Here is a 14,387-nt window from a genome sequence, read left to right as displayed (position 1 = left end):
AAAACTATGGCTAACATGCACAAGTCCGTTAAACTCTCAACCTCACAGAACAAAACCATCAAGTACAAGCAGCAAGGAAACATCGCGTTCCAGCTACTAGTGAAGTCCCAAACACAGACTGATCATAAACTTGATCTTGAAAAGTTTATTACGTACCCACTGACGCCTGTCCCCTACAGCATTGGCTTGGCTGATGGATTTCTTGCCAAAACAGACAAATCCAAAGGCTTCAAACATGATGTGAAAGGGTGTGATGATGCGGACTTGCCCAGTAATCCAAAGGAGAGCCTCATTACAGAAGATGGAAATGCAATTTTCCATTGTTTACGTGAAGTCCCGGGGAACTTCGGTGAAATATCTCGCAAAAATATGAGGTTCCGCGCTACACCAATCAGCCGTTATTTTCAGCACTGATATGCACAAGGAGGACTCTGAAAGCCATGGAGCGGAATAGGAGAGGTTGTGGTGACAAACTCATCATCAGTCGTGAAAAGACAAAGCGCCCCAAGGACTGGAAACTGTTTCTCGCCAATCATGAGAACAAGACGCAGTTCGTTCAGGTTTTGCTGACAACATGGAGCAGTGATGCATCAGCCGACAGGAGGTGCTACTCATTTGTGAAGGACTGGCGTATCGGTCAACATCGGATGGACAAATGACGAAGTGCCAGGAGATCCAGTCTTTGGCATCCTCACAAGAAGAAACTGATTCTCAGGTGATCTTGTACTGCATATATGCCAAGGACAGGGGTTCAAATTTGTTCGCGTGAGGAGTCCCGATTCAGATATTTTCTTCATCCTACTCCATTACGTGAGATACTTGGAAGGAATCCATAGTATATTTGAAACGGGCAAGGGCAGCACGAGGCGCTGTATCGATGTGACCAAGTTGGCTATGTCTTCCACATCTCTCTTTTGTACTGCACTGCTCGGCCTATGTGAATTCACGGGTTGTGACAGTACCAGCGCTTTTAAAGACAAAAGAAAAGTGAAGGGAATAAAAGGCAGTGAAATGGATGAATCATTTCAAAGGGCATTCTCCAAATTGGGGGATTCTTGAGAAGTGGATGAAAAGGTGATGGAGGAGTTGGAACGGTTTACTTGTATGCTATACGGCAACAAAAGCTCAAAACAAGTGAATGAACTCCGATTCAAAGTCATGCAAGGAAAATGTGGCGGAAAGAACGTCCTCAGCAAATCCAGCCATTTTGATCTGGCCACACTGCCACCGTGTCGAAGCGCCCTTGAGCAGCATGTGTGTCGGTGCATCTACCAGGTTAGGATATGTAAGCTGGCGCATGTTGCAGAGCCTTCTGTTCCCAACCCAAACGACGGGCACGGGTGGACGTTTGAAACCGGGATCATGCAGCCAAAGTGGACTGATGGTGAGGTGATGCCACGGCAGTTGGTGGAGATTCTCAAGGAAACGATTGAGAACGACATGGACGAATCAGATTGTGACAGTGATAGCGAGAGTGAACTCGATGAAAGTGACCTCATTGAAGGAATGGGATCAGATAGTGATAGTGAAAGTGACAGTGACGCCTGAAGGGGTGACTGTATGCAGGATTTACAAGATATTGGTGAGGTGAACACCACTTTATCAAGATGAATTCAGTCAATCTGATAAATTGTACCAAGGTTAAAAAGGCATAAGGGTATGGATCCAATTGCATGTGCTGCTGTCGAGGTTGGTATTTATAAGTTCGTCCAACGGAAAATACAACACAGTTGTATTGGAAAATGGGTGTGGCCATTTAACCTCAGATGACGTCACTGATTATGTAATCGGGCATTGGGATGCATCTAAGGGTAGGAATCATTAATACCAATATTTTGATACCAGGTTTGTCAAAATTGGATCATTTGAAGTGACAAAATTAGACTTTGATTGTGTTTGTGCAATTTTGCATGCTTTTTGGCGGAAAAACAACCATATGTTTAAAAAAAAAAAAATGGGTCCAAAACCGTTGTATACCATGACTTAAGAAATAAGAGCATCCACATTTTCAAACTTATAATCAACTTGGGTACCTATTGGCTTCTATTTGAACCCATTTTAGCTGAGAAATTCCCTTTGGAATGGTATGGGTGATGAATTTTCTGAGAAGGGGCGTGATTTTTGGCAGGGGTCAAATTTCGTGACCTTTTGACCTCTGTTGACCTATTTACTGAATGCATTTGCATAAGCTATACATCGAATTGTAGGCCGAGCCAAGGCCAACATTTGAAGTGGTCATCTGTTATTCTACAATGATTGGTTGAAAAATTACAGCCGTTTCAATTTCCCCTACCCCTAATTCACTACCCGTGGTTAGAAAAATGGACGTGAACAAAAAGTCCATGGGGGGGGGGATATCTTGAGACCCAAGTTTTTTCCTGTTAACATTATTTTCCAACTCAACAGACCCAGGGTTACATAAAAATAGCTAAGAAACCTAATAGTGAGGGGGGTACAGGTGGACCACCTCAAGCCCATAGCCGACAGTGCCATGGATGTTTTTGGTCATTTGTTGCACAGGTAGCACATGACTCGAAGCATGTTTTGTTGAATTACCTCTTTTTCTCAACGTCGTTATAACATGGAAACAAACCGTTTGGAGAAGGTTGTTTTTATTTGTATTTTTATATCTTTAGACAGTTGAACAAGCACAATAATGGCATATGAAACAATATATCTCCGATACAGAAAATGAGGGTTGTGTATATGGTGGATAAGGCAATATTACGAATAAGACAGAGCATTTAACAATGTAGGATATCTCCAAGGTATATAGAATATATACATATATCTCAGTAGTTCTGAGACTAACCAACCCATATTATAGATCTGCATGGCCATGCACAATAACCTCTCCTGCCCCTTCAGGAATGGGCAAGGCTAATGAGAGAACAACAGATGTACAAGTTTGCCAATACCTGCTCTTTTTGCATAAATTACATAACTATTCTCTCAGCCCTCCAAACCCCCTTCCCTCCATCCTCCACCCCCCCCAAGCTACTTACTACAAGACATGCATGTTCTTCGAGTAACCCCCTCCTGGTTCAACTCAAAAAATCCAGACTTGCCACACGCTTCACCTCTTTTCTCCGTCACTTTTACTGTTTGTGTACATACCTTCCTGAGGTCAAACCTACTCTTCCATCAAGAACATGCTTGTCCAAAGCTACAAGCAGGCAGGACACTACCATCTCATTTCACTGCCATTCCTACCCATGGTCTTTTCTGCATCCATTAACCTTTCATAACGCAATTCTCTTATCTGCTTTGCAGGTGACCGTTTCCTCCCATCCTCTCTCTCCGTCATCTTTTTTTTTTTTACCCATGAATATCCGGAATTTGCACATGCGTACTGTGCAGTGCACACACAAATTGCCATGCACGTGTGCAGAGTCACGTGACAGTGCTTCACATTGTACTGAGCAAATTGCAACATAACAAGATTCAGTGAATCATCACAGCTGTGAAAAACATTTTTGTTGACGTTTAAACGGCTGAAAATGAACGTCTACGTGCTATCGGCATGCTTGAGATAGGAATGCTACAAAACGTTGTGGCGAGGTGTTTTGGTGTTCATCAGAACACTATATAGTCACTGGAGATGTTATCAACAAACTGGCAACATCAGAGACGGTCCATGTTCTGGGTGACCATGTGTGACATCACGTCGGCAAGATAACCGTACCCGATTGGTGCACCTTATGAATCAGTTCCAGACAGCAAGTTTGATAGCTCGCAGCACACCTGCCTTGTGACCAATCAGTGCCAGAACCGTCAGGAATCGGTTACACAAGCAAAACATCCAACCACGACGACCAGCAGAACGTACAATTTTGTTTCTACGTCATCGCCATGCGCTCCCAGCTTGGTGTAGACAACATCTGAGGTTCAAGAGACGACATTGGGCTGCCATCCTCTTTGCAGATGAGTCGAGGTTCTATCTTGACAGTAGTGATGGCTGTTGTTATGTTTATCAACGGGAAAGGGAACATTATGCTGACAAATGTGTTGGGAAACATTCGTTGTTGGAAGTGTGATGGCATGGAGAGGCATTACCGCACATCACAGAACCCAGCTGGAGGACATTGATGACAATTTGACAGGTATTCGGTACCGTGATGAAGTTCTCCATCCTCGCGTCCTCCCGTTCCTGCAGGTTATTGGATGTCACGTCACACTTCAACAGGATAACGCGCACCCTTACGTCGCACGAGTGGTCACCGACTTCATCGCACAAGAGAACATTCCCAAACTTCCCTTGCCAGCTGTATCACCTGATCTTTCTCCCAAATAACATGCGTGTGATGAAATGGAACGACGATTGCGCAGTCTTCAAAACCAGCTGGCGACATTGGCCCAACTGTGGCAGGCCTTGGTACAAATCTGGAAATGACATCCTTCAAGCCTTCTTCAACCATCTTGTGTTCTCAATGAGGCACCGTTGCCAAGCGTGTACCAAAGCAAATAGTGGTCACACCAGATACTGAGCTGTTAACTGACTATTGACCACACCCTTCTTCAAGCCCTGAGAGACATGTCTTGCATACGTGTTGACATTCTCATGTCGATTTCATGTTTATCAAACACTAAATATTGATATTACCAACCAAGGTGATGTGTTTGTTTGCATTTCTCATTTCACAACGGTGTAAAATGATGCACAGGAACTTTTTCCTGATACGGTATGTACAGTAGACTAGGCGCAAGTCAGCAGCGTGTAACTCGTCACTTCGCCAAAGTCGGCAGCGTCAAAAAGTCCCGAATTTATCCAATGTTAAATCCCTTTGAATAAAGTCTGTAAGTCGTCATCCCTAAGTCGTCACTTCGTCTAAGTCGTCAGATGTTGTCCGTTCCCGCGTAATGGAAACTCAAGTAAATTACCACGCCTAACTCGTCACACGGAACTGCTGCCTCGTGAGAAGCCCGATTTCATGGAATCGTGATGCACGCTCATTGGTGTACACCGCCAGTGATAGGCTATTTATAACTGCGCTGCGTTCAGCTCAGTCAGCGTGCCGTCCCACATGCATCTGAAGAGGTAGACAGGCTGCGCAATGCAGTCTCTGGTGAAGGAGTAAAGGATCGATCGAGCTTTGTGTTGAAGTCCGATCATGGTTTTATATTGGCTTGTTTTGTACATCACCGCATTCACTTACACATAGGTATTGAGTGGTAGTCATCACGATGACTGTGTGTCATGTAATTTGTCGATGGTATCAGAGTTTTCTTTCCATATGAAAACTCATTCTACATTCATTCCAATGAATGAATTCTAACAGCCATTAATTCCACATTTGTCAATAGTTATATACCATCACCGATGGTATACGAGTTGTCTTACAGTTGTTCATTATCTTTACTTTTGATAAAGTGATTCATGAATTCCATCTTTGCTTGATCACTTTCCAACTCACCAATGAACCTCCACCTATGCCCCGAGGATTGTGTTTCCCTTTTGGTACAATAGCCGGCTTAGAGATTGTTGCGCCCTCTCACACGTACGTGTCCAGGCCACGCGCGACTTCATCCTTCACCCCACAGTCATCATGAATGTTCGCATACGCGCAAGTCGTCACTTTTTTCTCGGTCCCGATGGTGACGACTTACGCCTAGTCTACTGTCTATATATATATATATATATATATATATATATATATATATATATATATATATATATATATATATATATATATATATATATATATACATATATATATATATATATATACATTCACGAAAAAGTAAGTGATGACTATATTCGTTATTGGTGTGTGTCTGTCTGTCTGTCCCAAGCATAGCTCCGTGGGTTTTGATCCGATCCTGATAAAATTTTGGTGAGAGGTTTATGTCATGATCTCGTTGTGTTTTCCTGAGAATGAGCATGGTGCACCCATTATGGGCAGAGCCACGCCCAAAAAATGTGTTTTTAGGGCATAGCCGATTTCAATTTGCATCTTCTCCTCAGGGGTTTGTCAAATCTGACAGCGTTTTCGGTATTTGGTTAGTCCAGTAGCGGCTGCATAGCCCCACGGAGCTCAATTTTTCATTTTCGTCCCAAGGTCAAGGTCACAAGGTCATAAACTTATAAAATTGCGAATTTTGACATTAAAAAAATCATACGACCACCCAAACTTTGAGAGCTAGGATGACAATATTTTTATGCATAATCTTGGTCATTCCCCACCTAAAGTCTTGAAACCATTTTGCTCTATCTCAAACACCTTGCCCGTGGTGCCCCCTTCAAGTTTGTTTTTACGCTGATTTCATCAATGTATGGATAATCCGAGGAGTGCGAAATGCCATATAGCCTATATGACGTTATATTGTTCCTGGAATGTTCCAGAGGAAGTTTTGCACCAAGGTCATAATCCTTGACCTTTAAAGTTCACAAAGGTTAGATTTTCAAAGTTGTGGGAATCAAACCAGGTTTTCGACCTTCTTCGACGAACTAACTCCAATAAGCTATAGCACGTATCCTGTTTCCTTATTTTAATGTCCACAACATTGTTTTGTGACCTTTAAAGGTTATGCAAAGGTCAAATTTTGAAAGTTGTTGAACGAAACAGGGTTTTCGACATTTTGCAGCTAATAACCTGTCACCTGTACCACATCATGTTGATCATTTTTATAACTTGGTCAAAAATTATCACATTGTTTCATCCATGACTTCTGAAACAATCTACATCGTCAAATACCGCTCGTGAACCATTGTCGTCTCCAGACTTGTATATATATATATATGATATAAACTGCACACAGCTGTGCACAGGTACAATAAGCACCTTGTTGGTAAAACAACACAGTAAGAAAACAAACAAACAAAAATTATAATTTTTGGTAAAGCAGGGTAATTAAAACAAATACATCTTAAATTTCATTATGGAGTACAGACAACCATAGGTTGGCAACCAATGTGCAGGATTCCTGGGCCTAACCAACATCCAGCGTTGAAGCTCCTTGGAAAGGAACTCGTAAGTTATATTTTCACATTCTAAAATATCCTTCAGTGTAGAACAATATTCCTACCAACTGAGAGAACAGAAGTCCAAGCTTCATGAAAAAAACAATACTTTTGCAATGGAGTTTGTAGAAAACAATTTTGCCGATAAAAAATACTCTTTTAAACACTTGACCTCGATCACACAACCTGAAGTAGAAAAAAGTTCATTCCAGCTTTACCTTCCATTCATTCACAAGTTTCCTCCTCTGTAACATCAGGTACCTGCATTTGACATAGAAGCCTAAAGGGAAGAGCAGCAGATACGAGGAGGAATTGGTTCATCCCCCCCCAAAAAAAATTTGTTTGTAAAAAGGTCACGCTCGTTTAAATGTTGTCATCACTTAAAACAACTTATTCACTTCATCAAAGCCAATCACCACTTACAAGGATTTCAATTTCCTGCTGAAGAATGTCTGATAAGGTGTGAAGTCATGTTGGAGAACTGTATTTGTAGTTTATCATCCTGAAATTAATAGAAACCCTCTTTACGAAGGGAAAACATTGTGAGGTTCCAGTTTCATAATTTAAAAAGATGGGGTTGGTGGGTTCGGATTTTCTTTACGCCAACGTATGTATATTGATGTGGCAGAATATTCTTTTGTTCATCATTCAAACGCTGTTTCTCACTCTGTGTGTATGTTACATACACAGCATATGATGTGTGTATGGGGTAGGGAGTCAGGGGCAAGGAGGAGTGGGTGGAGGGCATCATGCCTATGAAAGACAATGGGCAGGAGGTACTGTTGGCTTTCATGGGGGAAATATACAGATGGTTAGTTGTTAAGGCCCGGTCACACCTTGACGTTTTAGCCAGTGATGGCAACGTATTAAAATGTATGTAAAACGCTGGCTTACGTTGAACTTTTGATGTTTTTTTTTTAAAGATTCGGACATATTCATAGCGACTTGGTCTTCTGTATAACGCATTGGTAACGGACACAGAACGTTTCGTTGTGTTATAGATAACTTATACCAACGAATGCTGAACCTGTTGTCGGCCTACACAACCGATGCCCAACGAAAGTCTAACTTAGGCATAGCGCGTTGCACGCATCGCCGACGATGTCGTGACGTAGCCTATTAAAAGGCTGACGCACAACGATTCGAATCATAACTGCCGTAGAAATGGAAGTGTCAACATCGCGGTCACACCTTGGCGAACTTGTCAGCATATGCCGACCTAAGAAAAATGTGTCTAAAACGTTGGGGCACGTCAAATACGGTATGAGTAAGTTTGGTATACGTGAGTAGAACGCTAAAGTACGCTATCATACGTCGTAGTAAGTAGAGTACGTCAAGAAATTTTAAACATGTTCAAAATTTTACAACGTACTCGGCGTATGACACACGTTCCGCATGCGATGGGGATAAGTTTTACACCCGATATGTGGACGCTTACACACGTCCACAAAGGCTACTTATAAGTTACTCATAAGTCGAAACACGTGGCGGTAATATCTTTTTTACGCGAAACTTATTTCTAACTTATGTTTGACGTGCTTTGAACCAATTCTTTACGTAGTCCCAACACACATCGACGTATGTACACGTATTCCAATGACATCTTCTGGTCGACAAAAAAAAAAATTAACGTGTTTCTAGCTTACAACTGCCATATAAAGACGTGTTCCCAGCGGTTTTGGGAATTGGTATATAAAAATGGTGTTCATAAAAGGGGAACCCAACAGTGTTTTCGAGTCCTTTTTGAGTCGATGTCCATGTCAGCAGTAACAGTATCAGTATCAGTATCAGTATTAGTAGTAGTTTGTTCATGTTGGCAGTAGTAGGTGAGTGTGAGGGGGAGGGTGTGGGTTATGATGGATCGTCCTTGCGTTTAACGATTTAACGATTTAAATGATAAACTCAACGATTTAAATGGCTGCATCTCCACTATTGAAAGTAGACGCTTGCGCTCAACAATTGGATTTTTTTTACACTCAACGACTTTTAAACGGTACCACTCAGCCATTTTCATTGTTTACAATGAACGATTTAAATTGCTGTCACTCGCCTTTGTTTTTTGACGCTGGGGTTTTGAAATTTGAAGAGTTTCTTTTGAACGTGTTAAATCGCTCAAACTCGACTATTTTAAATAGACGCTGCCGATGGACAATTGGAATCATAGCCAAGCTAGACATCGAAGTGTGAACATCCTCGTCATGCCGAAGAAAAGTTTGAAGAATGCTGCAAATAAGTGTCCTGGCCGTGGCCGTGGACGCTGACGCAAGGACGATCCATTATACCGACGTCTTTCAGCCTATGAGTAACTTAAAAGTAACGTCTATCGATGTGTGGCAACGATCGCGTAACGTGCCAACAACACGTTAATCATAGGTTAGAAATAAGTCTCGGGTACGCTAAACATTACCTCGGCGTGTCTCAACTTGTGATTAACTTACAAGTAGCATGTGTTGACGTCTGTCAACGATCGCAGACCGTGTATACAACTTGTGGCCAGCGTAGCGAAACGTGCGAGTCATACGCCGGCATACGTCGTGAAATTTCAAGCATGAAAAAATTTGAGGACAACCAAAAAGTACAACGTTTAAAGCCAACGTACAACAACGTATGGCAGTGTTTTTCAGCGTGCTCTCAATGTTATCAAAACTTACCCATAACGTATTCAACGTGTGCCAGCGTTTTAGAAAAAAAATTCAAAAATCGGCATACGTTGGCTAAAACGTCAAGGTGTGACCGGGCCTTTAGTACAGAAGTGCAAATGTTGTGGATCGATTGTTGGCGTTGGTTGGATCATCAATATTGCCTTCTTTATTTTATTTTTTACATTCTACACTTTCTTGTAAAATTAGCTTGTGACGCCATGATTGGTGCTATTCGGGTACAACAAGCTCATGCTGGTAATCCATAACAAATTATACTCTGTAGTATACCGACCTGTACATTGCCTAAAAGTGCATTTACCTGCAGGAATGAACACCAAGATATACATGTACAGCAAGGTCGGCATCTCTACAGACATGATTCGCGACGAGCTGAAGCCGATGGAATATTGGCCAAAGTAAACGGTCGATTTCACGATACAGACAACTGCAAGACAAGGTGACATGGCAAGACTAATTTAGTTATGAAGCATCCATTAAAAAAAATTATATTATCGTAAAACAATAATTATTTTGACAAGTACATGTAGAATAGAGTTTCATGTTAATTAACGGATGTTCATTGGACTGGTCAGTAAGTTGAACATTTGTTGTACCAGGAATCCAACCCTCCCTCCCCCCACTTCCATGAAGTGGAAACCCACAGTGTTCAAGGCATTGTAAACATGACATAGCTCTGTGAAATTTACCCCCACTCTCCTCTCCCCTACCCCGACACATTTGTTTCACTGGACCTTATAGAGGTTATTCTTGGAGTTTCTGTTTGGGTCTAAATGTACTTACTATAGAATGTAACTTATTTTTCTGCAATGGCTTATGGATTTTGGTGATTAAGAAAATACAATTGTACATGTAACTATTCATTATTAGCAGGAGCTACCTGGCGATGCCCAGCTGGGTGAGCTTTTCCCAGCAATGATTCGGGGACGTGGTGGACATTGAAAAGCTATGGGGTTATTGGCCTTATGGTGGTTACCTTTTGCCTGCAGGCCAGAAGCAGCACTGCCTGACCACACATCCCAATATACATTTTATAGTGGCCAAAATGGACATCAAGTCCAACGTGTGGGACATTGAAACCTTGCCCAGATTCTGAAGTTACTACAACCAAAATTTGGGGTCGAGGTGCTAAGGTTCAGCCATGAAAGAATAATGTACAAACACACAAATACTTGACAATATTTCCAAGATAAAGATTTAAAATGAGTTGTTGTCCACCAGTCAAAGTGCCACTAATTGGTTCACGAGTCAGTAAGTGACCAATATATTCGTTATTGGTGTGTGTCTTTCTGTCTGTCCCGAGCATAGCTCCGTGGGTTTTGATCCGATCCTGATAAAATTTTGGTGGGAGGTTTATATCATGATCTAGTTGTGTTTTCCTGCGAATGGGCGTGCTGTGCCCATTATGGGTGGAGCCACGCCCAAAAAACATGTTTTTTCAATTTACATCTTCTCCGAGGGGGTTTGTCGAATCTGGCAGGGGTTTCGGTATTTCGTTAGCCCAACGGCACATGCATAGCCCCACGGAGCTCAATTTTTCATTTTCGTCCCAAGGTCAAGGTCACAAGGTCACAAGGTCACGAACTTAGAAAATTGTGAATTTTGACATAAAAATCATATGACTACCCAAACTTTGAGAGCAAGGATGACAATATTTTTTATGCATAATCTTGAGGTCATTCCCCACCTAAAGTCTTGAAACCATTTTGCTCTATCTCGAACACCTTGCCCGTGGCACCCCCTTCAATTTGTTTTTACGCTGATTTCATCAAAGTCTGGATAATCCGAGGAGTGCGAAATGCCATATTGCCTATATGACGTTATATTGTTCCTGGAATGTTCCAGAGGAAGTTTTGCACCAAAGGTCATAATCCTTGACCTTTGACCTTTAAGGTTCACAAAGGTCAAATTTTCAAAGTTGTGGGAATCGAACCGTGTTTTCGACCTTCTTCGACGAACTAACTCCAATAAGCTATAGCACGTATCCTGTTTCCTTATTTTAATATTACTCCTGGCTCTGGGGGGGGGGGGTGTTTGTGTACATGACTCTTTTAGAGCGTTACCCTAATTTTTTTTTTGTTCTATATGCCAAGACCTTCAAAATAAGTTTGGGTAACACCTCCAGATCAAGTACGTTTTCTCTGTAGGGTCCATCTTGGATTCGCAGTTGGCTACCAGCAAACCATAATTGAACCAAAATGCCCGTATTGGGTTTAGATGGAATAAATCATTATTAAGCATCCATAAATCATTAATTTTGATTTATTTCAATTACTTATGCATTGCTTAACACATTTTAGCATGATTTATTCTCTTAAAACTTGGTTCACAGTAGAAAATGACCATATTTTACATCATTTTAGTCAAAAATAGCTTTCTACTTGAAAGTAGCTCAAAGTTTGATGGTCTCTGAATGACTTAATATTGTAAGTAGAGCGATAAAATTTGGCCAAAAGTTTCATTATTAAGTTCGCTGAGCAATTCAATTTTCATATTCTCACAATGGGGCTATGTGTGATGACCAAAGAGCTCAATGTAAACCAAAGTCACCCCTACCCCCAAATGGCCACTTTTGCAGTATTTCATCAAATTATGATATCTCCTTCATTAAATGCCATGGAAAGTTGATTTTTTTTATACTAAATATAGGTTAGTGACCCCAAGGAAATCATTGGTAACATTTTTGTATTTTTTTAGCTGATATAATTAGCATAATCCCAAGATTTTCCTCAAAATGACTGCCAAAATAATGAAAAGTAGACATGATTTAACATTGAAGTTTTAATTAATGTTCTAAAACAGTGATGTGTATATGCTTCAATCCTACGGAGACTATATTGAGACACTCATCTTAATTAGATGTAGGGGAACTTGGGGCACAACCACATTCCGGGGCAAGGTCAAGAACCAAAAGATTTCCATATTTTATTTCTTGCCATCACACCATGTTTAGAATGATATAGGCTTTTCCTCGATAAAGGTAATACTGTGATGACAATGCTGTTAGGGTCCATTTGACCTTGACCCCATTGTTCGAGGCCAACCACCATGTAACCAATATGTAGCAATATTAGTTCTAGCAGTATGTAGCATAGGTAGTGTAGTACTTAGAACATGTTATAAATCTTGAATGTTGGATGAATGATAATTCAAGAAAATGTATCAACAATACATTAAAACAATTTTACCTGGACTTTATGAGCTAGTTTGTAGTAATGTACATGTAACTCGTATTAGAATGCAGTGTGTTTACTGTAGTTTTCTGGAAAACTATCCAGGTACATGTATGTATGTCGTAAATTATGCAGAGTGTGTAATAATATTAGTACTAGCGGTATGTAGCATATTTAATGTGGCATTTAGAACAAGTTATCTTGAATGCTGGATGAGTGATAATTCAAGAAAATATATCAACAAGTCAGGAACATATTGAGCTATTTGGCAGCAATGTGGTATGTAACTCATAGTATTGATGTATGTGCACCACTGTATTAATGGTTGTGCATAAACCAGAACTTATTTCAATGTGTAAACATTAAAATTCTGAAATTAATATTGCTTTTGACTTGTTTTAATAGATAGGCTTGAGGGAGTGGGAAGGATATTAAGTTGGAGTTTCATCTTGAACATTGTTCTGCATTCCGAATTTTCAATATTTCGGCAGCAATTTTGGAATTATTAATAAGTAGATCAACTCCAAAAACTCCAAAAAAATGTAACCAATGAATTTCTTGTGGTCAATAACCTATATTTAGTACAAAAAAAAAAATCAACTTCCAATGCCATTTTGTTGAGGAGATATCATCATTTGATGAAATGCCGTAAAAGTGGCCATTTGGGGGAAGGGGTGACTTTGGTTTACAATGAGCTCTATGGTCATCACACATAGCCCCATTGTGATAATATGAAAATCGAATTGCTCAGAGAACTTAATATCGAAACTTTTGGCCAAATTTTATAGCTCTACTTACAATATTAAGTCATTCAGAGACCATCAAACTTTGAGCTACTTTCAAGTTGAAAGCTATTTTTGACTAAAATTACGTAAAATAGTCATTTTCGACTGTGAACCAAGTTTTAAGAGAATAAATCATGCTAAAATGTGTTAAGCAATGCATAAGTAATTGAAGTAAATCAAAATTAATAATTTATGGATGTTTACTAATGATTTATTCCATCTCAACCCAATATGGGCATTTTGGTTCAATTATAGTTTGCTGGTAGCCAACTGCGAATCCAAGATGGACCCTACAGAGAAAATGTACTTGATCTGGAGGTGTTACCCAAACTTTTTTGGAAGGTCTTCACATATAGAACAAAAAAAAAAAATAGGGTGACGCTCTAAAAGAGTCATGTACACAAACACCCCCCCCCCCACCCCAGAGCCTATACAATGTCCACAACATTGATTTGTGACCTTTATAGGTTATGCAAAGGTTAAATTTTGAAAGTTGTTGAACGAAACCGGATTTTCGACATTTTGCAGCTAATAACCTGTCACTCGTACCACATCATGTTGATCATTTTTATAACTTGGTCAAAAATTATCACATTGTCTCATCCTTGACTTCTGAAACAATCTACATCGTCAAATACCGCTCGTGAACCATCGTCGTCTTCAGACTTGTTTATAACCAAATGCATTAATTATGTAATGACTTCCTTCTTTACTGTACATGGATATGCCTGATGTAGGCTTAATGGCTGGGGTGGTGGGCTTGGGATTCTAGCATCCTGAGTTCAAATCCTGCTTGGCTGTTAAATTA

General features: G+C 40.4%; 1 protein-coding gene across 3 annotated transcripts in view; it reads right to left on the bottom strand.

Annotated features, from left to right (window-relative positions):
- Nucleotides 1–2,595: 2,595 nt before the first annotated feature.
- Nucleotides 2,596–14,387, bottom strand: part of LOC147016175 (very-long-chain (3R)-3-hydroxyacyl-CoA dehydratase-like) — a 33,535-nt gene continuing 21,743 nt past the window's right edge. For all 3 annotated transcript variants that reach the window (XM_085848942.1, XM_085848944.1, XM_085848943.1), the window contains 2 exons: nt 9,923–10,048; nt 2,596–7,241 (listed from right to left, as the gene is read on the bottom strand). In XM_085848942.1, coding sequence (XP_085705068.1) covers nt 7,165–7,241; nt 9,923–10,048 — 203 coding nt within the window. In that variant the 3' untranslated portion in view covers nt 2,596–7,164. The remainder of the gene's footprint in view (nt 7,242–9,922; nt 10,049–14,387) is intronic.

This window comes from Eptatretus burgeri, chromosome 12 (genome assembly GCF_056783735.1).
Source record: "Eptatretus burgeri isolate ZD-2024b chromosome 12, Ebu_testis_v1, whole genome shotgun sequence".
NCBI lineage: Eukaryota > Metazoa > Chordata > Myxini > Myxiniformes > Myxinidae > Eptatretus > Eptatretus burgeri.
The sequence above is the reverse complement of the archived record's forward strand: the minus strand, read 5'-3'. Positions and strand labels throughout refer to the sequence as shown.